The sequence below is a fragment of the Myxine glutinosa genome, chromosome 1 (assembly GCF_964187855.1).
Source record: "Myxine glutinosa chromosome 1, kmMyxGlut1.1, whole genome shotgun sequence".
Classification (NCBI taxonomy): domain Eukaryota; kingdom Metazoa; phylum Chordata; class Myxini; order Myxiniformes; family Myxinidae; genus Myxine; species Myxine glutinosa.
In genome coordinates, this window is record NC_136261.1 from 76,254,020 (window position 1) to 76,280,645 (window position 26,626).

General features: G+C 46.3%; 1 protein-coding gene across 1 annotated transcript in view; it reads left to right on the forward strand.

Moving 5' to 3' along the window:
• The window catches only part of IFT74 (intraflagellar transport 74), a 108,631-nt gene that overhangs the window by 30,033 nt on the left and 51,972 nt on the right, over positions 1 to 26,626 (forward strand). Inside the window, exons 6-15 of the mRNA XM_078773461.1 lie at positions 1,760 to 1,820; positions 1,923 to 1,982; positions 2,338 to 2,399; positions 4,593 to 4,731; positions 10,808 to 10,870; positions 14,301 to 14,444; positions 14,606 to 14,646; positions 24,169 to 24,248; positions 24,591 to 24,644; positions 24,778 to 24,875. Coding sequence (XP_078629587.1) covers positions 1,760 to 1,820; positions 1,923 to 1,982; positions 2,338 to 2,399; positions 4,593 to 4,731; positions 10,808 to 10,870; positions 14,301 to 14,444; positions 14,606 to 14,646; positions 24,169 to 24,248; positions 24,591 to 24,644; positions 24,778 to 24,875 — 802 coding nt within the window. The remainder of the gene's footprint in view (positions 1 to 1,759; positions 1,821 to 1,922; positions 1,983 to 2,337; positions 2,400 to 4,592; positions 4,732 to 10,807; positions 10,871 to 14,300; positions 14,445 to 14,605; positions 14,647 to 24,168; positions 24,249 to 24,590; positions 24,645 to 24,777; positions 24,876 to 26,626) is intronic.

Here is a 26,626-nt window from a genome sequence, read left to right on the forward strand (position 1 = left end):
GTCGATGAAAGATCGTCTGTTGGGAGCCGTTGGTGAGGTATGTGGATGGACAAAAGGACCACCGAGGCACTCAGAAACATGGTGATGGGATAATGAAGTTGGAAAGAGGATTTATGAGAAGAGGAAGAAGTTCAAGGAGTGGCAGGGTACGGGCGGATGGTACGGGGGCAGAAAAAGCAGAGCATGAAAGTTATAAGGCAGCCAAGAAGGCTGCATAGAAAGAGGTAGCAAAGGTGCAGGAGGCATGTAGGAAAATGTTCAGAGAACGCTTGGATTCGGAAGAGGGTCAGAGAGCGGTATTCAGGATTGCAAAGCAGATAGCAAAAGAGAGGTGTGATGTGATGGGGGTGAGTTGCTTGAAGGATGAAGTGGGACAAATCGTTGTGGACCCAGATGGAATTAAAGGAAGATGGAAGAGATATATGGAAATGCTGTTGAAGGCAGAGAATGAATGGGATGGTAACATAGAGAGTAACCCAGTTTTAGGACCGGCAGAGAAGATAACTGAGAAGGAAGTTGAGGAAGCGATAAAAGCAATGAAGAGTAGAAAAGTGGGAGGACTGACAGGAGTTGTGGGAGATATGTTGAAGGCAGCAGGAAGTTGGGGTGTGAAGAGAATTTTTTCTTTATTATTATTTTTGGATACAAGATCGAGGCTCATATAAGAGCTAACATCAATCACAAAAAACAACAACAAACGGGCACACAAAACATACAAAAAAGGGAGCGGGAGACAAGATGGGGAGGGAGAGGGAAGCACACAAGTACAACAGCAGAGAACAGGGACAACTTAAGATCTGTGGGAGGGAGGGAGCTTGAGGGGAGGAGGCAGGGGAAGGGGGAGGGGGGCTGGGAAAGTATAAAACACATGACAGAGATCTGTAATCTGGTGGTGAAAGAAGCCCGCATTCCAGTGTAATGGGAACTGAGTACCCTCGCCCCTCTGTACAGGGGGAAAGGTGACCCTCTGGACTGTGGCTCGTATCGAGCGATAAAGTTATTGGAGCATGGAATGAAGGTATTGGAAAGGGTGTTGGAGAGGAGGATGAGGTAGAAAGTGAAGATTGACGAATGCAGTTTGGATTTATGCCAGGAAGATTAATGGCAGACGCGCTTTTTATTGTAAGGCAGTTTCAGGAGAAGTACATGGAGAAGAGGAAGAAGTTGTTTCTTAGGTTTGTTGATCCGGAGAAAGCATTCGATAGGGTTCCACACGAAGTAGGGACATGGGCATTGAGGAAGTTAGGAGTGGAGGAATGGTTGATCAGAGTAGTGATGCTGCATGTGTGAGAAGTGTTATGATTTATGGGAGCGAGACATGGGTAATGAACGTAGAGCAGCAACAAAGGCTGGAAAGGGTGGAAATGCGAATGGTTCGGTGGATGTGTGGAGTATCGTTGAGAGAGAGAGGAGGACAAATTATGAATTGCGAAAGATGATGGGAATGGAGCCTGTGATGGATGCTGTGAAGTGAAACTGGTTGAGATGGTTTGGTCATGTGTTGAGGAAGGATGAAAGTGACTGGTTGAGAAGAGTGATGGAAATGAATGTAGAAGGAAGTAGAGGACGGGGAAGATCGAGAAAGACTTGGCTAAAGGTGGTGGAAGAAGAAATGCGGGCAAGGGCGTTAACAAGGCAAGATGCAGAAAATAGGGCAAAATGGACAAGATTGTCATGGGGCCCGCAAGGCTAACCCCCGCTCTAGCAGGGAAAATGGCCTTAAAATGCATGTTGTTGTGTTGTGCTCATTGTGTTTCAGGGCGGAATCATTTTCAGCAGAAATCAAGGACTTGCAGGGTGAGCTGGCTGTTTACAATATGGTAAGACTAGCTTGGGAAATTTAAAATAGACTTTTCTTATTACTTTAAACACCTGGCTGCCTTGGATCCTTCTATGTTTTTTTTTTTTCTCATCTCTTCCAGCTTGTGGACAAACTGAATGTGAATGCGGATATGGAGGAAGTCACACAGGATTACGATGTGGTGAGCACATGCAGCATTTGAGGATATCCAAAGTTACCAACTGTTGAATACAATCCTCGTGTACTTTCAATAAATGATTCAAAATTATCAAGAGCTGCCTTTGGAGCTACCTCCACATTGTGTACATAAAATGGTGAAATTTTGGATTTCCCTTACTCATGTGATATCCCAACCTACCATATTCTCTTTTGTCCTCACGCTTTGGCTTCCTTTTTTCAAAATTTACATTTTATAGTTTACTCCTCTCCCTCCCCCCTTTCCCATCCCTCTACCTGTATCCAGAACTTCGCATATATAATGTGTATATGGTCCCTTTTAAGATCTCTTCCACATTATAATGACTTTTGTCTGTTAGATAAAAGTCCATAATGATCGCAAGGCTGAGGACCTGGATGCTTCATTTATAGAAGGACACAAGTAAGTATCTGCACGTCTTCATGTGTGTGTGTGTGTGTGTTTGCATCCTAATTTTTATTATATACAGTTGTTTACACGCAATTTTCACGACAGTACTTTGGAAATGTACCCTGGGGAGAGCATTGACGCACATGTAGGATTCCCCAGAATTAGTCATTTCATTAATTTATGTAGTAGGTAGTCTTCTGCCCCTTTTCTGGAGGCTTGGGGGGGGAGGGTGCGTTGTGAGGTTCCTCTGTGTATTCCCAGTGTGATGCTTCCCCATTTGCCATTTTTATTCTCCTCAATTCTCCAATAATCTGCTTCACCAAACCTCGATTCAACAACCCCTACTTCACCCCCATCAGTCTTTCCTTCAACCCGCGGTTGGTTTATTCTCATCCTTCAGTCCTCCTGTACATTCGATCCACTCACTCGGTTCTTCCCTCACATTTATCCATCTGTTCATCCGTCCCTCACCATTCCAACTCCTCATTATTTTATTCACTTCTTATCATTCACGTTATCCATCTGTTTATCTGTCCGTCCATCCCATACTCTTCGGTCTTCAAGCACCAACCTCCATCAAAACCCTTGCGGGCAAACGAATCCCTCACGGCTAGGAAATTAATCCTCTGGACTGGTCGAATTACCTTCCCACATTATTCGGCTTGGTTTGTTGCTGTTTTCGATGCACCAAGGATGCGAGAACATCTGGCACTGCTGGCTTAGCGATTGCCTGCTGGAGCGGGGGTCGAGTTAGCGATTGCCTGCTGGAGTGGGGGTTGAGTTAGTGATTGCCTGCTGGAGCGGGGGTCGAGTTAGCGATTGCCTGCTGGAGCGGGGGTCGAGTTAGCGATTGCCTGCTGGAGCGGGGGGTCGAGTTAGCGATTGCCTGCTGGAGCGGGGGTCGAGTTAGCGATTGCCTGCTGGAGCGGGGGTCGAGTTAGCGATTGCCTGCTGGAGCGGGGGTCGAGTTAGCGATTGCCTGCTGGAGCGGGGGGTCGAGTTAGCGATTGCCTGCTGGAGCGGGGGTCGAGTTAGCGATTGCCTGCTGGAGCGGGGGTCGAGTTAGCGATTGCCTGCTGGAGCGGGGGTCGAGTTAGCGATTGCCTGCTGGAGCGGGGGGTCGAGTTAGCGATTGCCTGCTGGAGCGGGGGTCGAGTTAGCGATTGCCTGCTGGAGCGGGGGTCGAGTTAGCGATTGCCTGCTGGAGCGGGGGTCGAGTTAGCGATTGCCTGCTGGAGCGGGGGTCGAGTTAGCGATTGCCTGCTGGAGCGGGGGGTCGAGTTAGCGATTGCCTGCTGGAGCGGGGGTCGAGTTAGCGATTGCCTGCTGGAGCGGGGGTCGACTTAGCGATTGCCTGCTGGAGCGGGGGGTCGAGTTAGCGATTGCCTGCTGGAGCGGGGGTCCAGTTGAGTCAACTGCGTTGTGATATGAGGCGCAAGTGCAAGTCGTGCCAGTGCCGGAGGCGAGTGGTCCACGAGCCAAGGGCACAGTGAAGTCCTTAGGGGTGTCACACTACACCCACACCACTGTTTTCTAGTTCAGTTAGTCATGGGATTGTTCTGGTTTTCTGTTCTATGGCCCTCCCATCATATCAAATGCCATTCCATCCTTGATGGACATATCTTTTAGTTATGTAATAATGTTGCAGCAAGCACGATCTGAGCATACACCTCCCAGAATGCCTAACTTGGTAGTAAGACAAGAGTGCCTTCTGATACTGCCTGCGATTGGGCAATATGCTTGTGTTAATTATGGATAGGTACAAATGTTGATTATACCAACGATGTCAGCAGACAAAATAAAAAGCCTTCCGTTATTAGCTCTGGATTCTTCAACTGCGTTTTCAAATCTTTTCAATTTATCTAAACTGCTGAACTCTGTGAGGTGAAAACGAAACTTCTTCCATGCACAGTGAAACTGCTTGTGTGGTTAATTATATTTCATTGTTTAGCTGCTAAAGTCAGGACTCCTGGACAAACTGACTCAAACCATTTGTCAGACATTTCTGGTTTTGATTTCAGATAAGCAGTCTGTTAAATTATGTAACCATATTTTGTTCATTTTCTTGTAAAGCGAACCATTTTGGCTGCTTGTTCCCGAATACCAAATGCTGGTGGGTGGAATTATAAAGCTTCAACATTTGCTTTGGACATGAGGGCACTTGGGGTGAGACATGGCTTAGGTTATTCTCTGTGTTGTATTCAGGAAGGAGGCCCAGCTGAAGGAGATGCAAGCAGACATTGAGCATGAGCAGCAGGTCACCGATGGCTTGGTCCAGACCTTGCCACGTGACCAGCAGGAGCGGTACTATGAATTGAAGTCCAGAAACGAACAGCTACAGCAGGTGAACCATGAGTTACGCCTTTAATAAAGAGATTGCATACATCTATACAAATTATATGATTGTAACTTTCATAATAGATGTGGTGCTTCAACAGAAGATTGAATTCCACAAAATCATCAAAATTTAACATTTTCAACTGAACTTTCTGGAATTCTTTCCCATATTTCTGGCGTCATTCCCTCCCTCCTTAAAAAGCATGTATTTATGAGCACAAGGTTATCCAAACCAAACAAGTGTGTTTTAGGATTTGCCACAAATAACATTACTCCAAAAATGGCGTCGCATTACAGCTTTGATCGAAGGAGGAAAGCTGCTGTGATTTCGAGTTTTAGATTGTAACGAGGTAATTACCATGTTGCTGGTTAATTTGTGCATTCAAAAATTTTAAATGATTGAGGACTCCATCCTCAGAAGTGCTCGTATGTTATGGTAATGTTAAAAAAGATATATAATCCTAACTGTATAGCCATGTCGGACGCCTGGAAGTAGTGAGAGCTGGCATTTTGCACATAGTCTGCTGCCTCGGGATGTTCTTTCTGACCGAAACCTAGCATGGCATTTCATATTGAATCAGCTGCTGTGTCCACTTTTTTTTGGACACGTGCAAAGCCATTGGACAACTGCCAAGCTTAAGAGAAATCGTGTTTAACCCTAATTCACCAACAGCTTAGATTTCTCAAACCTTGCTGATATAATCCATCTTGAACATTGCTCAATCCTGTTGTTTAATAAATGTCTTGATTCCTTGACCTATTCACTTATAAAGGAGTGCAAGGAAAATGTTCACCACACATGGGGGGGGGGGGGGGGGGGAGGTTGTGGTAGAGAGGGAAGAGGAGGATGATGGGGTGTGGGGTTGGAGTGGGGGCCTGGGAGTGGGGGATGGGAGGGAGAGGGGGAAGAACCAAGTTTCAGAAGTATTCAAGTAGGTGTAATCTCAGAATCAGAGCTTTAGGTGCTTTGTTTTTACTTTATGTGCCTGCTCTTGGCTGCTTTATGCATACGACTGTTGCCTGCTGAGTCATTAACTTGCACAGTTCATCCTATGAATCGTCAATTTTTAGAACCAGGATGTGGACTTACTCACAATGATAAAGTGATAAAGGTATCTTTATCATTTTACATCGGTGTCTTTGACATTCCCATCCCAGCACTTAGCTCATGATGCTGGAACCCCATGTTCAAATTCCCTGTATATGGTGTTGGCTTGTCCATTGTCCCTATAATTAATGGTAACTTACACTAATGTCTTTAATGACCTTTTTCTACATTTTCTGCATGTAATATAACTTATTACCAATGGATTTTCCAAAATAAGAGTTGAGAAAGTTTAAGTTTACTGTTGTGAGCAACAAGTTGAGGCTGACGTTTTGAGCATTACTCTTCATGAGAGAAAAAAGGCACTTTGCTGTCTCCAATGTACGAACACAATTTATGCACTTTGTCGTCTCAAACCCTACCTGACTGATTGGGCCTTTGATATTTATTTGTTGACTGCTATCAGTATCTTGGGGAAAATGCCAGGCGCATAGCGCCCCTTTATATGGTATGTGCCATGTGGCAAACTATAGAAAAGAAGGGACATTCCATGGCTTGTGGAAAATACCAAACTATAGAAAAGAAAGGACATTCAAAAAAAATCTCGTGTGCATGCTGGACTATCCTTGTGTTCTTAGGAGGAACCAAGTAATGCTCTAGAAAAATTCATATAAAGGGGCGCCAATTTGATTCATACAGCTCCATGAAGCAGTAAATGTATTTTAACTAGGCCTTGGTGATAATGGAAAAACCTATATCACGATGATGGACCTCATTATCACGATTATCACGATAATATCATGATAATATTGTTACGGACCGCGGATAAGATGTTGATTTGCCGAGCGGATGGTGCCGCGGCCCTAACAGTTACCCCGACTAACCCGATTCCTGGACGTTGGCCAAAATCGCGCCACAGATATTCAATAGGGAAAAGACAAAGGCGACACGGATGTGAAGAAGAAGAAGAAGAAGAAGAAGACAAGGTTTGAAATGCTACTAAATTTATTCCTACTATTTACACAATCAAAGAAACCAAGGAGAAGGAAGGATAATAAAATAATTTACAGAAGAATCAAAGAGAGACAGTGAAAATACTAGCTTATCTAACAGGCTTAACTTATTCCCTGGACAGAACAAACAAAGACGGACTCACACGGGGAATTGCAGAGTGGATTGGCTGGAAGGAGGTGGGTGGCTGGAGGGGGAGGAAGGCACGGAGCTGGCTGGAGCTTGATCCCGCATGGGACGTCGGGCTGGACCTCGACGGCCGCCGATGCCACCGATCCTGTCCTGTGCGCGGGATCACGGGTCGGAGCTGCTTGGTGGAGCCGACGCGCTGGTGGGGGGTCTGGCATGACGGGTTCTCTCCTCTCTCTTTCTTAGTCCCGCCCAGTCCAACAACTTCCTCTCTTGCTTAGTCCAACACCAACTTCCAGGCTTTTCGGTGTTCTGATCTCCTCCCTCCTCGACTCTCTCTGGGGGCCTCTGCCTCGGGTTATATAAGCCCCACCCTTGACCCTTTTGCCAACCTCCCTCAAACGTTCTCTCTCCGCCCTCTAAAGCCAACCCCTCGTTCTGGGTTGGTCGGCAAGGGCTGGTTCACTCCTCCCCTCTATGACGAGGTGGAGACACGCCCTTCTTCCCCGACCTTGCCTCGTGGCCAATGGTGGTTTTGGGGGCGATTCGAGCTAGCCCCAGCCAAAGGGCAGCAATGGCGAATGAAGAAAACCGCCCAAAATGCAGTTGGCAATTGCAGCAAAGTGGACGGCAGATGAAATGCAGCAAAGTGGACGGCAGATGAAATGCAGCAAAGTGGACGGCAGATGAAATGCAGCAAAGTGGACAGCAGATGAAATGCAGCAAAGTGGCTAAACCTGGCACTTGGAAGATGCCATGTCGGAGGGATCTACTTTATTTAATGCAGTGCAATGGAGTGTCAAATTAATGGAAGACAAATCCTTAGCCTAATACACATAATAAGGATATAACTACTGAACATGGATATATGGTGTCCTTCGTGTATGCTTTATGGAATTAACTACGGGAACGCCCTTTGACCTTTATACAACACTGGAGTAAGGAGGGTGATATTTTTACAACAATTTACACAACAACAACAAAAAAAACAAAAACCATTCTCATATCCACAACAATATGAACAAGAAGAAAAAGACATAAAATGTCATAGCCCCCACCATGGTTTCAGTAATTTTGCTGTACGGAGTGAAAGGCTGTCAGTCAGCCATCTCTGGTCAGATGACAAAACCAAATATTCTGCATATGTACACTCATGTATTGCCTTTGTGCCAAGTTTGAAGAAAATCTGACTATGCATGTCCAAGAAGTTGTTGGAGACACATTTAAGTAACAAAATTGCCGCCAGTCGGCCATCTTGGATATGTTCTCGAAAAGAAATGACGTGCATATGTAAGCCATCATTCATTATCCATTGGGGAATTCTATGTCGACATGAATGCTCTCCCCCAGTGTACATTTCCAAAACCGTAACACTATCAATCTTCCTTTCTTTCTTTTTCACTGGCCATGACTCACATCCACACTCAGCTCCTGGAAATACCAGAGCATTCACCATTTTCCTCTTGGTTTGCATTGTCGCATCTTTGTCTTTTCCAGATCTTTGTCAATTGTGACATTGCTGCTCTCCCCGATGCTGACCGTCTATTAATTTATCCTCCACATTCTCTACTCGCTTCAATCTTAGAACCCAGGAAGATTAAACTTTCCACTATTTCCATATGATCGTCTCCCAATCTGAACACGTCGATCTCCTAAGTTGACAAGATTTTAATCTTTTTTAGGTTTAACTAAAGACCAGCTTTTTCACTTTCCTTCTTCACTGCTTGCAGCAATTTCATCAGTCCTCTTTAATTTCTGCTAACAGAGTAGTATCATGAGCATACCTTAGAATATTGATACGTCTTCCTCCAATTCTGACTCCAGCCTCTATATCATCCAAGTTTGATCTCATCCAACACACAGATTTAACAAGTAAGGGTAGAGGATGTGCCCTCCTCTAACCTCTTTTCCAATTCCAAACCATTCTCCATACCCTGTTCTTAAATTAGCTTCCTGGTTAGTGTACAGGCTTCTTATCAGACATATCAGGTGCTTCAACATCCCAATTCCTCTCAACACAATCCACATTAATTAATGATCAACACAATCGAAAGCCTTGCTATCTATATATATAAAACACAGTTTGTGTGTGTGTGTGTGTGTGTGTGTGTAATGTTACCGATAGACTCCTAAACGGAGAGGCTCACGTGCTTGATATTTGGCATAGACATGGCCATTGAGCCTGGGAAGAACATGGTCGACCTAAAAAAAATTATTTCATAATATTTTTTTACCACATTTTTACCTCAGCGCATTTCAGCGAGGAATATTATGCATGGAATCTGAGGCGGTGGCAGAGCAGCGCGCTGATTCGCTCAGAGTGATCACGTGATGTTCCTTGCCGCCATAAACTCAGTTACGCGTTCGCACGTAATTCAGAGCGAAAAGCGAATGCGTTTTTTCACATTTCAGCGAGGAACATTGCCATTCACACCACATAGGTTTTTTTTTCTTTCATCTTTAGATCCATATTTTTTTTCAGCGAGGAATATTATACACGGAATCTGAGGCGGTGGCAGAGCAGCGCGCTGATTCGCTCAGAGCGATCACGTGATGTTCCTTGCCGCCATAAACTCACAGCAAGTAGCATAGATTTTAGCATGATTAGCATTTAGCATGATTTAGCATAGATTGTGGCATGTTTCACATAGATTTTTTTTCAGCGAGGAATATTATACACGGAATCTTAGCCGGTGGCAGAGCAGCGCGCTGATTCGCTCAGAGCGATCACGTGATGTTCCATCCCCGCTGCCAGACCATTGAACATAAAACACAGTTTGTGTGTGTGTAATGTAATGTTACCTCCCCTCCCCCCTCCGTCCTCCCCTCCCCCCTCCATCCTCCCCTTCCCCCCTTCCCCTCCCCCCCTCCCCCCTCCATCCTCCCCTTCCCCCCTTCCCCTCCCCCCTCACCCCTCTCCCTCCCCTCCCCCCTCCTCCCTCCCCTCCCCTCTCCTCCCTCCCCTCCCCCCTCCATCCTCCCCTTCCCCCCTTCTCCTTCCCCCTCCCTTCCCCCTCCACCCTACCCCCTCCCTTCCCCCTACACCCTACCCCCTTCCCCCCTTCCCCTCCCCCTTCCACCCTTACCCTCCCCCTTCCCCCCCTCCCCTCCCCCTTCCCCCCTCCCCTCACCCTCCTCCCTCCCCCTCCCCCCCCCTCCTCTCCCCCTCCCTCCCCTCCCCTCCCCCTCCCTCGCCTCCTCTCCCCTCCCCCTCCTCTCCCCTCCCCTCCCCCCCTCCCCGCCCCTCCCCCCGCTCTCCCCTCCCCCCCTCTCCTCCCCTCCCCCACTCTCCTCCCCTCCCCCCCGTTCCCCTCCCCCTCCCCTTCCCCCTTCCCCTCCCCCCCCCCCTGCCTGGCAATGCCAGTATTCTATAAAACAGAGGTACACAATTCCTTTGATATTTTCCTGCTCTTTTCATGATCCACCTCCGATTTGCGACTTCATCTCTAGCACCTCTTCCTCTTCTAAACCATGCTTACTCAACGTGCATTTCAAGATTAATGAAGTCTTCTATTTTTTGTATATATCCTGAACCTGGCCTTCTGTTTGGCTTTCCTTCACCAGGTTTGCTTACAGTTATACCAAATTCCATAAAACTATATTTGAACTTTTTGTGATGCATTTATATTGTATGTGATTTTATTATTTAATATGCTCTTCTACCATTTGCTAATAATGGTCTTATCACATCTTTTTCTCCACTTTTGTCCCTCCTTGTACATAATTTCAAATTTATCTTTGTTTTTTTTTCAAAAAATATATCCTCAACTAAACAGAGAGTCATTTTTAACTTTGAAGCTTAATTGCTCGCTAACTCTTTTAAGAGGCTAGAATTTCAGGGAGTTGGAAAGTGACAACTCATTGATTGCTAATTGTCCATGCTATGCATTCTCTATAGGAGCTCCAGAACATGCAGCATGACTTAGATGCCTTGACAAAGAAGAAAGACAACTTGCAAAGCGTGAGTCATTGCTCAGCAAATGCCATTTTTGCTGTCGTCAACCCAGAAAACTCCCATCTCCTGTTGATCGACTGACTTGAATTCGGGTTAAACCAGCCCAGGGTCTGGTGGTGGGTGAGTGCCAAGACTGGCTAAGTTCAATTGGCATTCTCATATCTGCTTTGCTTTAATCCTGGATTGGCCAGATACGCTTTGGCCAGATATGCTTGTGGTGTTAAACCTCCTCTTGGCCTTTTCTCATCTCCTGTATTTTGATGGCTTCAGGAAATATGTGAGACTTCAAACAAATATGACGTTTAATATTTTTAAAATCAATTTAAATAATTAGGGTCTGTTAAAAATTATCGACGTTTTCACAGTTGTTGAAGGAGTAGGAATGGTAGGATGGTGAGGGTTGTTGCTACTCCTGCACAACTTTAAATGCTTTTTGAAAATGTCAATTTTAAACTTCCAGTTGACTGCAGAACAACGAACAAAAAGAACAAGTACAGATACATTCAAAGTACACCGCCACCATACCAAATAAATAAATATACAGCGCGGCAACGCCTTAGGCGCCCGGCAATACCGCAATGCAGCTCATCGAGACTGTATTGGGTGGAAGAGGTGTACAATATTTGATTGATTAATTGCATAACTAAAATAAATAAATAATGATCATAAAATATTTTCTTAATCAATTGGCTAATAGCATACCTAAACCACCAGTGCTTCATCCGAAGCTGTAACTTTTTGAAAATTAATTAAATAAGTCATTAATCTGGAAAAAATAAATAATTAATTGATTGATTAATCAATAAATCAAGAATATCCTTTATAGCCACATCACTTGGTCACTGTCATGTCCAAGTATTAGCTTCCTAGCTCAAAAGGTGCCTGAGATATTTCCCAGATGAGAAAGAAAGTAAATAAATGATTGAATGAATATGAATGAATGATCGTTTTAAGGCCATTTTCCCCGCTAGAGCAGGGGTTAGCCTTGCGGGCCCCATTAAAATCATGGTTCCCTGTTTGAGGCAATGTTTTTTTATGCCCGGATGCCCTTCCTGACGCCAACCCTTGGTCACGCTCTTACGATGCGCAGGGATACGGTGTGCCTATTCTAAATCGGGGTACACACCGTGATCATTCATTCCAGCAAGCTGGTACTCAATTTGCCGACCTCGGAAAGATGACAGGCTGAGTCAACCCCCCTGGCGTTAATTCAGCGATCGACTGGGATTTGAACCCAGGATCCTAGGATCCCAAGCCGGCACCCTAAACGCTAAGCCAACACCAGGCTCAAATAAATGATTAATAATGAAAATAAATAGTATTCATAAAAAGAATTAAATAATTAATCAATTTGCTAATAGAATACCTAAACCACCACCGTTTCATCTGAATCTGTATCTTAAAAAAATAATTAATTAAGTCATTAATAGAATAATTAAATAATTAATCGATTAATTGATCAATCAATAAATCAAAAAGTCTTTACAGTATCAGTGATTAAAAAATAGTCTTTACAGCCAAATCACTTGGTCATTGTCATGTCCAAATATCAGCTTCCTAGCACAAAAGGTGCCTGAGATAATGCCCAGATGAGAAAGGAAATAAATAAGTACTTAATTAATCGATAATAATTAAATAACAAATTGATGACTCAAAAAACAAAAAATACAGTTTTTGCCAAAGTACTTCCTCACTATTGTGTCGAAATTTCAGCTTCCTAGCTCATCGGATGGCTGAGATATAGCCTGGGCAAACAAACAAACAAGCAACCGGAGTGAAAACTGAGTACTCCCTTTCAGTGTGCGTCATTTCTGGGCCCCCTTCGGTGCCTGGCAATGACGTTATGCAGCGCCTGGAGATGGCATAGGAAGGGAGCAGCGTACAAAACACGCACATCATACTAAACACGCACATCATACTAAAATATGCAATTTTGTGTGTCTGTCTGTCTATCTGACGATTTTTGACTGCAATACATTCAGTCGTTACTTTTATCCAATCTCAATCAAACTTGACAGGAGGACTAAGGGTCACACAATGAAGGTTGTAGCGACTTCATTTGCCCCCCACCCCAAAGGGGTTTTCTCCACCAATGGGGTTGCTTGTTGAAGTGTATATCCGTGTTAAGATAGCTTAATCGTGGCGCTTTTCCAAGGATGCTTCTAATAACAAAATCATAATATTAATATTATTACAAAACAAAAGTAATACTCTTCACATCTCCCCCTCCCCAAAGGGGTTTTCCCTCCTTGAACAAACGCCGTGTTAACGTGTATAAATAACTTATCGTGCCATTTTCATGGGAGCACCGCTACCAGAAGTAAAAATATTACAAACCACAAACACATATAATTACCTTTTTAAACAGTCACTAACGCAGTTTAACACTAAACTGAAAGAAATTTGGAGGAATCCGGACATCAGTCTGTGCTTATCACGTTGACAAATGCACCTGATTGAAGATCCACTGTAGTCTACAGTATATAGCCGACAAGTGTTAATAACACAATCCTTCCTTCCGTGGAGTTCTTCCAAGGCGTTTTTCGAGTCGTTCTTCCAAAGCCACATCTCATTATAAAAGTAATAACAACACTTATGACAATAGCATAATATTAATAATATTACGAAACAATATCCCCACTCCTGGAGGGGTTTTGTGATTTGTTCCCCCCCCCCTCTCCCCCTGACACTCTTACAGAAGTAAATTTAATTATCAGGAATTTAGAATGGTGAGGCACGGTCTGATCTTTTCAATGACCTGATCTAGCATAAGTAATAGTCACAATAATTGGCAGTAATAACAAGGATAATAGCATGACCCCCTGCTGCTCCCATAGTGAGTGGGTGTACTAATCAATAAAATGTAGAAAACAAACTCGATCATCTTGCGTCCAGCATGCACGTCATCAATGACATCGGGCCATGCTCTGAGTCGATAGCTCGATCGAAATCTCCACATGCATTATATTGATGTGGCAGGCATCACTTCGCAGCTGGCCATGCTGTGATTTCATGGCAGACTAGTGCTAGAAGTACCCCATATTACCTTTGTGTGTGTGTGTGTGTGTGTGTACGTATGTAAAATACATACGCATCGTCTCATATATGGAGTGTTAAATGTGTGTGCACACTGCACACTCTCTTGACGCTTGCCTTGACAGTACGTTCAATCATGCCCAAAAACAGTCATAACTGCTTCGCGATTGCACGTAGATAGTGTACAAGGTATTTGTCGACACAACATATAAAACATCATGGTGCCCCACTCTTTGCTGGATGAGTTCACAGAGATTGTGAAATACATTACAAAATTACCCACAGCCGTTCATTTAAAAAACAAAGCGTTTTGCTACTATTTGTAGTATTTTGAAAATGTTGATAATTTTAGATGGCCCCTTAGCTTTTTCTTATTTTCACCTCTTCTCCCGACACACAGGAGCTGGTAAACGCCCCCATAAAGCAGGAAGCAGTTGCACTGCACGGCCGTCTGAGGGGCCTTGAGCTTCGTCGGAACCAGATGCTGGCCGAAGATCACTCTATATTGTCTCCGCAGGAAGAGAGAGAAAAGCTTCTAAAACAGGTATTTGGCAGTTCCCAGAAGCCCATTCATCATTAGCTGTTCCAGAGTATTGTTTGAGTCCGGTGGCAAAATCTACTTTTAAATGTCAAGGCCAGTCTGACCATTACAGCTTTTGTTAAAGATGGCTGCATGTTCGAATAAGTTATGATTTTCGCACACAGGTGAAGGAGAATAATCAGGAGATTGACAACTTAGAGAGACAGTAAGTAAAAGGCGTTATTCTCTTTTGGCAGCTCCATGTTGTGGCCCTTCATTCGGACTACGGATGACCGACAAGTTAGCGCATTATCAGTGACGACAATTTCATTGGCATTCTGTCACTTGTGCCATATCCTTCCACAAGTAGATCTTCTAGATGTAGAAGTTTGGATTAAGGACCCTTCAGTTCCACCTCGATTTCTGCATTGATTTTATGTGGACGTGCATTGGGAATTACTCCAGTTGCAGCATCTAAAAATGTTTGGCTATTTACCATTAAGGAATGGCAGGAAAGCCTAAAGGTAAAGGGTGTGCACTCTTCTCTGAGCTGTCTAGCCTGGTTTCTCATATTGAACTTGCTATAATCTGTCATCCTGGTGTTTCACAGGGAGGGCTCAGGTGCCTAACAACCCTAACCCTAATCCTAACAACCCCAACCCTAATAACCCTAATCCTAACCTTAACCCTAATCCTAACCCTAACCCTAACCCTGACCCTAATAACCCTAATAACCCTAATCCTAACCCTAACCCTAACCCTAACCCTAACATAAGTTGACAATCTGTATCAATGTGTGTGCCGTCCCTCAGATGGAAATAAAACTGTGTCCCATCTACCGACATTAGTTGGTGGATGTTAAAGATCCCATGGTGTCCTTTATGAACAGTGGGCAAGTTATCGCCGGCATCCTCAACAAATTACAAATCCCTGCACCTTCAGCCGAGTATCTGAATGTCGGAATGCTGACCCATCCGGGATTGTAACCCTAGCCAAGAAACTGCCTCGGCAGAACTGATGCTCTATAGAGAATTGTGCATTTTATTAATACAGGGTGTTTCATAAAAAAAACCCCAAACCTCTTAGAGTTACGTGAAATTTTTATTTTTTAATACAAAAAAATTTCTATTGCAGGTTTGGAGGAAAAACTGCAAACATCAGAGTCGTACTGTTAATTGCAAAGATGGCATTGATAAATTGAACGAAGGATCTTTATTGTGGAGTCTTACTTTGCTACAAGGTCATTTAATCAGACTCAAACATGATTCAGAAAGAAGTTCGAGATGAGATTAGCCCCAGATAGGTCTGCTATTTATCGATTGACAAAGAGGTTTAAGTACAACGGGATAGTACAAAATCTTCATTGCTTGAAGTCTGGTCGCCCGAGGACTGCAAGAACACGGGAAAACATTGAAGTGGTCCATGAAACAGTTTTGAGGAGGAGTTCGAGGAAATTGCTGTGTCATCGATCTCAAGAATTGAACTTATCTTTATCAAGCACATAAAGAATTCTGAAGCAGGAACAACAAATGTACCCGTATCACATACAAGTGCAGCAAAAACTAACAGACTGTGGTGCTGTGCACACACGACTCGATTGCCAGAGAGGTAGGCCACAACGCGTTGATACAACAAGAGTCTTTATTCAGAGCTCGCACTTCAGCACTGGGCGGGCTTGAACTTAGAGCCCGCATATATGTCCCGAGGCCACGCCTTGCCCCCGGGCGTGGCCGATCGGTCGAAAGGCGGGGCATGCATTTTAGTTCCCCGCCTGGACGCTCGCGCCACCCACTGGTGCGCGGAATTATTACCCCTTGTGCCCGCCACACGCGCCCCCCCAGAATTCCCGCGCACCTGAAGGGTGAGCTTGCGGGGAAGCCGGATGACCCGGCCGAAACGCCCCCTGGCGATGCGTGCAGGGCTGGGGGGTAGCGGGGCTGGGGGGTGCCGGGGTCTGACCGCCGGGGGGCGGCCTCCACGCGGAGGCAGAGCTGCTTGCGGGGGGTGGTCCAGATCGAGGTGGGCCGGCTTGAGGCGGTCCACTGAGATACGATCCGGGGCACCGCCGATGTCGACGGTGAAATATTTGTCCCCAGTCTCCAGCACATGGAAGGGCCCGTCGTACGGGGGCCGTAGCGGTGCCCGGTGGGCGTCGTGCCGGACGAAGACGTACTCCGCCGGGCGAAGCTCTGGGGCGACGTGGGAGGACGGGCAACCATGGTGTGCCGTCGGCACCGGGGCGAACCTCCGGGCGGTCTCCTGCAGGGTGGAGCGCTGTTGCACCGCGGACCAAGGAGCCGTGGAGTCGGGGATAAATTCGCCCGGTACCCGCAGTGGTTGCCCGAAGACCAGCTCCGCCGAGGACGCGCGCATGTCGTCCTTGGGCGCCGTCCTGAGGCCCAGCAGGACCCAGGGGAGCCTGTCGGCCCAGCTGCCATCGCGGAGGCTGGCCCGGAGCGCGGCCTTCATCGAGCGATGAAAGCGCTCGCACAGGCCATTGGCCAGGGGGTGGTAGGCCGTGGTGCGTTGCAGTTGGACGCCGAGCCCTTGCGCCACCGCGCCCCAGAGCTCCGAGGTGAACTGGGGGCCGTGGTCGGACGAGATGTCCGAGGGGGCACCGAACCGGGCAACCCAAGTGGCGATGAAGGCTTGCGCCACATCAGCCGCAGACGTCGCCGCCAATGGCACGGCCTCCGGCCACCGTGTGGTGCGGTCCACCATGGTGAGGAGGTGGGTGAACCCCCGCGAGGGGGGCAGAGGTCCCACCAAGTCGACGTGAACATGGTCGAACCGACGCTCGGGCACCGTAAACGGGGCCAACGGGGCCTGGGTGTGGCGGTGGACCTTTGCGCGCTGGCACGCGAGGCACGTCCTGGCCCAGTCGCGGACGTCCTTCCTGAGGCCATGCCAGACGAACTTCGCCGCGACGAGCTTCTGGGAGGCCTTCGTGCCCGGGTGGGACAGGCCGTGGATGGCGTCGAAAACCGTGCGCTGCCAGCCAGCGGGCACGATGGGGCGAGGCCGGCGGAGGGAGACGTCGCACAGGAGGGCCGCGCCCGCGACGTCGAACGGCACCTCGGTGACGCGGAGGCCCGTGACGGCGGTCCGCAAGGCCTGGACGCTGGGGTCGGCGGTCTGGCCCTCCGCCATCCGGGCATAGTCGATCCCGAGGTGGACCGGGTGCGCGACGGACCGGGAAAGGCAATCCGCCACCGGGTTGTCTTTACCCGCGACGTGACGGATGTCCGTCGTGTACTCGGACACGGCAGAGAGGTGACGCTGCTGCCGTGCCGACCATGGCTCAGCGACCTTGGCCATCGTGAACACAAGGGGTGTGTGGTCGACGAAAGCCGTGAACGGGCGGCCCTCGAGCAGATGGCGGAAGTGTCGTACCGCCAGGTGGAGCCCGAGCAGCTCGTGGTCGAAGGTGCTATAGCGGCGTTCGTGCGGGTGAAGCTGCCGGCTAAAAAATGCCAGCGGCTACCAAGCACCACTCACTCACTGCTCGTGCACCGCGCCCACCGCGTCGTCCGATGCGTCGGTGGTGAGGGCGATCGGGCGCCGGGTGCGCCAGCATGGTGGCGTTGGCCAGGGCCAGCTTTGCGCCCGCAAACGCCGTGGCCATCGATCAGTCAAAAGGCAGGGCATGCATTTTAGTTCCCGCCTGGACGCTCGCGCCACCCACTGGTGCACGGAATTATTGCCCCTTGTGCCCGCCACAAGACAATGATAAACAACTTTGTGTGACGATGTGTGAATGGTTTGAGGAAAAATGCGTAGGGATCCAAATTTTTACGGCGTAGCCCATAGGGCAAAGCTGTCTAGAACAGTGTGTCTGTCTGTATGTATGTATGTATGTATGTATGTATGTATGTATGTCCCCTCAAACGTACACCAATCAGAGCTGAGGATCTGGTCACATGACAGGGGCGATATGGTGTCATTACGGCGGTATGACGGCTGACTCCACACACCACCATTTTGATTCCTATGTCGTTTAGGCCGGATATATCGTTGAACCTGTCATGTATCACAATCTGCATGCTCTATCTTTACGGTTTTCATTCAGTCTGGAACACAAACAAACATGTGAAACACATGAAGTAAAACACGTGACAATAAGGATCTTTTATAACACTCGATTGTTATCGTGGCTGTGGTTGTTGTTGTTTGTGGTTCATTCTGTGTAGTTTTATATATTTTTCTATTGCTTCGCAAAATATCACCAATGTATATATAATTTTGTATGCTCGTTCCGTGTCCTTCTAAAAGGTTTCTACTGTCATAGAAGAATAAATGTTTCTGTTCAAACTGCTGTGTGAATAAACCATACATTAGTGCTTCTTCCTCTTCTTCAAAATCACAAAATGACTTTTAGAACTGGCAAATTCGTGATTAAACAAACGATTTTTTACGGCGTAGATGTTTGGTTCCTGCGTTTACAGCGTTTGTCTCTCCGTATGTATGTATGTCCCTCACATATTTATCCTACATATTGGGTGACTTTTATTGCTGACAATTACAATTCGGAAAGGTAGAATGTAATGCCATTTGGCTATGCCAGTTATGTTTCTTTCAACACCCTTTAGGGAACGTTCATATATTGCGTCATATACCTGGTTGCGGCAAATTATCACACTTGATGATTGGGTGAAACTGAAATTATGACAACAGGGTGATGATTGATATATGATGGGGGTGGAGGGGGGAGGAGGGGTGCATGTTCCCCAGATCATATAATGTAATTGAAACTTTGATTAAGGGCTCTTCAAACATTGAAGCATTTCTTATGTCTGCCTCCAACCACCCTATGCCTGGTGTTGGCTTAACGGTTAGGGTGGAGGGCTTGGGATCCTAACATCCTGATTTTGAATCCCGGTTACCTGTTGAATTAACAGCTTAACGGTTAGGGTAGAGGGCTTGGGATCCTTGGGTCCTGAGTTTGAATATCGGTCAGCTGTTGAATTAACACGAGGGGGGGGGGGGGGTTGACTCAGCCTGTCATCCTTCTGAGGTCGGCGAAATGAGTACCAATTCACTGGGTCCTCTCTCAAGGAGTTTAGTGGCAGGATTTGCACTCCGGCCACCGGAAAACACCTCATTCCGTAACACACACAGAGGTGTGTGTTGGGATGGTTCTGAGGTCACTTTGATAGTGTTGACTAACTGACCAACATGTAGAATAAATCATATGGTGTCTCAATGTAATCTCTTCACTCCCATGACAGACAGCTTCGAGACTTAGAGTACTTCAAAATAACTTAATACTTACATTATTTGCGAACTGGTATCTCCACCCAGGTCATACTATCCTCTTCAACTAAAGTATCAAACAAGCCCAGCTATGCCGCTGTTTGACTTTCGGTCTTGTTTGAGTAATGTGTGGTTTTCTGAAAAGGCCCACTTTATCTTAAGTGGTCATGTTAACTCTAAAAGCAACGTGTTTTTGGGTTCTAGTTCTCATGGCAAAGTCTTTGAAAGGCCGTTGCACAGCCAGAAATGCACTGCATGGGTTGCCCTAACCAAATCTGGCATCATTGAGCGTCTCTCGTTTCAAGATGAAGAAGGGAAATTGTTAACCATAACCACTGAAAGGTACTTGAAAGCTATCCGGAAATTCTGAGTTGCATTTTCCAGGAAGCGCCACATCGACAGGGCTGTGCAATGGATTCAGCAAGATAGGGGGAACACCTCATGCTTCCTCCAGATTGTTACACTGACTACAACAGAAATTCAGTGATTGGATCATCTCATGATGGACAGATGTCCAATGGGTGCCCCATTCTCCAGACCTCAACCCACCTGACTTCTATATTTGGGGTTACGTGAAGGACAGAGTGTACTAGGGGAGACCTCAGACTATTGACGACCTCAAAATTGCAATCGCCACCAGCATCAGAGCTATCCCTGTTCAGGAATGCAGACGAGTTATCACCAACTTCACCAGGAGGATCCGTTTGTGCTTGTTGGAGCAGGGGAGCCATTTTGAATATCTTTCATGAACTGCCTTCGGAAATCACGAGTTTCATTTTTGTGTGATACATTATTCTACATAATAGTGTGTCTCGGCGCGTGGAGCGCGCCTCGCCGCACGTCGTTTCAAAGGTATAGGCATCTTTGACCATTTCGGTGTCTTTTGGGTCTTCATGTTGTGTTGGGTCTTCAGGGCCATTTGGGTCTTCAGGATCTTTTGGAGCCTCCAGGCCTTTAAGGGTATTTTTTTGTCTTTGGGGTGTTTTGGGTCTTTGGGGTATTTTGAGTCTTCGGTATCTTCAGGGGGAAGATATTTCGATATGGAAATACTGTTGAATGCAGAGAATGAATGGGATGGCAACATGGAGAGTAACCCAGTTTTAGGACCGGCAGAGAAGATAACCGAGAAGGAAGTTGAGGAAGCGATAAAAGCAATGAAGAGTAGAAAAGCCGGAGGGCCGACGGGAGTTGTGGGAGATATGTTGAAGGCAGCGGGAAATTGGGATGTGAAGAGAATGACAGAGATCTGCAATCTGGTGGTGAAAGAAGGCCACATTCCAGTGGATTGGGAACCGAGTACCCTCGTCCCTCTATACAAGGGGAAAGGTGACCCTCTGGAGTGTGGCTCGTATCGAGCGATAAAGTTATTGGAGCATGGAATGAAGGTATTGGAAAGGGTGTTGGAGAGGAGGATAAGGAAGAAAGTGAAGATTAACGAAATGCAGTTTGGATTTATGCCAGGAAGAGGAACGACAGACGCGCTTTTTATTGTGAGGCAGTTGCAGGAGAAGTACATGGAGAAGAGGAAGAAGTTGTTTCTTGGGTTTGTTGATCTGGAGAAAGCATTCGATAGGGTTCCACGTGAAGTAGTGACATGGGCATTGAGGAAGTTAGGAGTGGAGGAATGGTTGATCAGAGTAGTGATAGCAATGTACAAAACAGCGCGCACAGCTGTAAGGACGAAGGACGGGAACAGTGGTGAGTTTGAGATAAAGGTGGGAGTGCATCAAGGGTCGGTACTAAGTCCATTACTATTTGTAGCTGTGGTGGAGGTGCTGGCTCAGAACGTAAAGGAGGGTTTACCATGGGAGTTGTTGTATGCAGATGATCTGGTGTTGATTGCAGAAAGTATGGATGGACTGAAGGAGAAGATGAACAAGTGGAAGGAATGTATGGAGGCAAAAGGTCTGAAGGTGAATATCGGAAAAACGAAGGTGATGGCAATTGGTAAAGCATGTGGTGAGGTGGAAAGAACTGGGAAGTGGCCGTGTGCTGTGTGCAGGAAGGGTGTCAGAGTGAATTCCATTCAATGTACAATGTGCGCTGAGTGGGTTCATCAAAAATGTAGTGGTTTGAGAGGGTCATTAACCAGTGTGGCAGCTACATTCAAGTGTAAGGTGTGCACAGAGGGAGCTGCAGATGGAGGAAATGTTGAGTTGGATCTTGGAGACGGCGTGAAGCTGGAAGGTGTAAACATTTTGTTACCTTGGAGACATGCTGAATGGAGAACGTGGATCAGACTCGGCAATGGTTGCTAGAGTGAGATGTGCATGGAAGAAGTTTCGGGAACTGAGTGGCATGCTGACGAGGAGGGGAGTGTCGTTGAAGCTGAAGGGAAAGTTGTATGCTGCATGTGTGAGAAGTGTTATGATTTATGGGAGCGAGACATGGGTAATGAACGTAGAGCAGCAACGAAGGCTGGAAAGGGTGGAAATGCGAATGGTTCGGTGGATGTGTGGAGTATCGTTGTGAGAGAGGAAGACAAATGATGAATTGCGAAAGATGATGGGAATATAGCCTGTGATGGATGCTGTGAAGAGAACCTGTTTGAGATGGTTTGGTCATGTGTTGAGGAAGGATGAAAGTGACAGGTTGAGAAGAGTGATGGAAATGAATGTAGAAGGAAGTAGAGGACGGGGAAGACCGAGAAAGACTTGGCTAAAGATGGTCGAAGAAGAAATGCGGACAAGGGGGTTAACAATGGGAGATACAGAAAATAGAGCAAAATGGAGAAGATTGTCATGGTGACCGCAAGGCTAACCCCCGCTCTTGCAGGGAAAATGACCTTAAAATGCCTGTTGTTGTTGTTGTTGTACAATGTGCGCTGAGTGGGTTCATCAGGAATGTGGTGGTTTGGGAGGGTCGTTGACCAGTGTGGCAGCTGCATTCAGGTGTGGGGTGTGCGCAGAGGGAGCTGCAGATGGAGGGGATGTTGAGTTGGATCTTGGGGGCTGCGTGAGCCTGGAAGGTGTGGGAATGTTTTGTTGCCTGGGGACATGCTGGGTGGAGGGGGTGGATCGGACTCGGCGGCGGTTGCTGGAGTGAGATGTGCATGGAGGAAGTTTCGGGGGCTGGGTGGTGTGCTGACGAGGCGGGGGGGAGTGTCGTTGGGGCTGGGGGGGGGGGGTGTGCTGCATGTGTGGGAAGTGTTGTGGTTTGTGGGAGCGAGGCATGGGTGGTGGGCATGGGGCAGCAGTGGGGGCTGGAGGTGGTGGAAGTGCGGGTGGTTCGGTGGATGTGTGTTGTGTCGATGAGGTGGGAGGAGGACAGGTGATGATTTGCGAGGGATGATGGGAGTAGAGCCTGTGATGGATGCTGTGAGGAGAGGCAGTTTGAGATGGTTTGGTCATGTGGTGAGGAGGGATGGGGGTGGCTGGTTGGGAGGAGTGATGGAAGTGGGTGTGGAGGGAGGTGGAGGACGGGGAGGGCCGAAGGGACTTGGCTGGGGATGGTCGGGGAAGGGGTGCGGGCGGGGGGGGGGGGGCTGCCAGGGGGAGATGCGGAAGGTGGGGCGAAGTGGAGAGGATTGTCATGGGGACCGCGGGGCTGACCCCCACTCTTGCAGGGAGAATGGCCTTTAAAATGCCTGTTGGTATCTTCAGGGGCTTTTTGGTCTTAAGGGTCTTTTGTTTCCTCTGGGTCTTTAAGAGTCTTTGGGGGTATTTGGGTTCTTCGTGGTATTTAAGGGTATTTGGGGTCTATAGGGTATTTGGGGTCTTCAGGGTCTTTTGGGTCTTCAGGGTCTTTTGGGTCTTCATGGTGTTTTGGGTCTTTAGGGTCTTTTTGGTCTTTGGGGGTGTTTTGGGTCGACAGCGTCTTTTTGGGTCCTCGGGGTCTTTTGGGTCTTCAGGGTCTTTTTGGGTCACCGGGGTCTTTTGGGTCACCAGGGTCTTTTGGGTGTTTGGGGTCTTTGGGGTCTTTTGCTTCTTCGGGGTATTTTGGGTCTTCGGTGTCTTCAGCGGCTTTTGTGTCTTAAGGGTCTTTTGGTTCCTCTGGTTCTTTAAGGGTATTTGGGTCTTCGGGGCCATTTGGGTCTTGAGGGTCTTTTTGAGCCTCCGGGCCTTCAAGGGTATTTTGGGTCTTTAAGGGTATTTTGGGACTTCAGGGGTCTTGGTGGTCTTAAGGGTCTTGGGGGAATTAAAGGGTCGTCAAAGGTCTGAGGGATCTCAGCAGTCTAAACGTAATTAAGAGGATTAATTAAGAGGGTGTTAATTTTTCTTGAAGAATAAGAAGACGTTTTAGTCACATGTAAACAAACAAACAAACAAACAAACATACATAACGACATCACTAACCATATACGTTTGCTCTATTATAATAAGATTACAAAGATTCTTGTGTATAAGTTTCATGTAGTTTCAATGGAAAATTAAAAAAGTATAAAACAACTTTTGGTTGCGTTTTTTATGAAACACCCTTAACAATAGTAGTAATAGTGATGTTTTACCATTACCTGGTGCTTGGACTGTGGGTGATCGAGTCGAATTTTGTGCAGGATAACTGGGATGAAAGATCAGATTGAACAGGATGCTGACATTGATGAACTTGAGAATGACGTCGAGGAAAACAACCAAGGTAAGATCAGCAAGTGTTGCTTTCGTTTTTTCTTTCATGATTATTTATTTATTTACTATTTATTTTTCTATATATTAATCAGTGCTTAAACTATTTCACATTCTCATGTGAAACACTTGCCTCTCTTTTGCGTTCCTGTTTAAAACATATTTGGCTTACATGGTTTAAAATCACAGATATGTCTGATCTTACCAAATTTGTTGAAAACCCTCTCCTCACAGAATGGCCAAAATGTTTCGATGATTTTCCTCGATTTTGTTTGTTAAACTGAGTGTTGCAGCGCTGCTCTAACCCGGAGCATATGTGGAGACCGCCTTGCACATTGACGTGTTATTTCTTTAGGAGAAAGGAATGAAACGTTCAACAAACTGAGGAGCAAGGAAGGGATGATGGATGGTAGGTCAAAGTACAGCAGCCAATGGTTGTTTCTGATTTCTCAAATAATATAAACACAGTGATTATCAACTTTTTACATCTTTATGGAAATCTGTTGCAATGTTGATGCTTATGCTGAACCTGTTCATGTCAGAGTTCATGAGCTCGTTTGAGACAACCTGGCAACAGGAAGCTGATAAGAAGGTTCAATTGGAGGCATCTTTGGTTTCGCTGCTGGTGAAAATCAGCCAGGTACGTGAAGTGAAAAGCGCGATTAAGCAATTGATTCATTTTGTCTGTTCGGCCGTCTGTCCGCGTGACCACAAACGTCGGTTTATGATCGAGGAGCAACTTGGTTTTCAATTGAATGTTATATTTTGAACACAAATCGAAACTCAAACCTGTAGTTTAGCAGTACTTTGGCTCTGAATTTGTCCCGATCGCACATGCGCAGAGAGGAGTGAGATAAGTAAATTGATTTATGATTTAAGTTATTCGTTTTTGTTAATACTTTCAATAAAAGTAGTAATTATATAAGTTTGAATCAGGATATTGCATTGCTGTGTTGACTAACTGTCTGGACACAACTTTGAGGTTGTGGGTCCATTGATGTTGAGTAAGCTACTGATGTGGACCTGCAGTCAGGGTTGTGGACCTGCCGTTTGGAGAGCTTCTGGGCTGAAAGGATCAAAACCTCGATGAAAAACGGTGCCCAGCTGATGATCCGGGCAGTTGGAAAACCAGTCATTTGCTTATAGGTTAAGGTTATAACTTCAAATATAAAATAGCTTTTACATGTTTTTACAAGTACATAATATATCTATGTATGTGTGTTTGTATAGGTGCGTTTATCTGTACATGTGTATATGTATATGGATGTATGTATGTGTTTATATATATATATATATATATATATATATATATATATATATATATATTGTGTGTGTGTGTGTGTGTGTGTGTGTGTGTGTGTGTGTGTGTGTGTGTGTGTGTGTGTGTGTGTGTGTGTGTGTGTGTGTGTGTGTGTGTGTGTGTGTGTGTGTGTGTGTGTGTGTGTGTTTATGTATGTATGTATAATTAATGTCCGGCTTTCTTCTTGTAACTACAGTGCAGTAACTGGTATTTATTTTGATCTAAACAGTAAACCTACTGTTTTTAGTAACATCATAAAGGACACAAACACCAGGCACGAATAACTAATATAACGTGTTAAATAAGGTGGTGTATAAAACACTGGCATCTACAGTGGTAAACTTCCGGGTTTTTTTTCTTCGACCTTCAAAAAGTCTTTATTTTCTTTCAATGGAATTATATACTTCAACACTGCAGAACACAAATCACCGTCTTGACACTTTCAAAACCCTTCCGTTGAGGAGGTTTTTTTTTTGGTTTTTTTTGTATACTGAATCGAGGCTCGTGAAAGAGCTAACATTTATTTCACAAACAAATCAAACAGACAAACAAAATATATAAAAAGAGGGAGCGGAAGACGAAGATGGGGAGAGAAGGGGAAGCACACAAACACAACATTTGAGAGCAGGGAGATGTGTGGGAGGGAGCGGGCTTGGGGGGAGGAGGCGTGGGAAGGGGTGGGGGGGGGGGTGGGAGAAGTATAAAACACAAGGACACCAAGGACTTCCAGGACAGAAGTTGGTATTTCAAAAAAGTGGATTTGGGGTGAAATTAGCGGGGGTAGAAAAGATCAAGGTTTTGGATGGGGGAAGATATAAGAGATGGTGGTGAACAGCTGTTTTAAAAGACCTGGAGGGAGGAGTTGGATTGAAGAGAGTGAGGGAGTTTGTTCCAGAGGTGGGAGAAAAGAGGAATGAAGGAGTGAAGGTGAGCAGAGAGTCTTGATTTTGGCAGTTTAACCATAAGAGGATTGCAGGCAGATCTTGTGCGACCTGTAGGAATATTTGGGGGACAGAGCCCGGAGAGAGCTGGAGGAGCAAGGCCGGAGAGGAGTCGGTAGAAGACGGAAAGACCACCAACCTGCCGGCGTT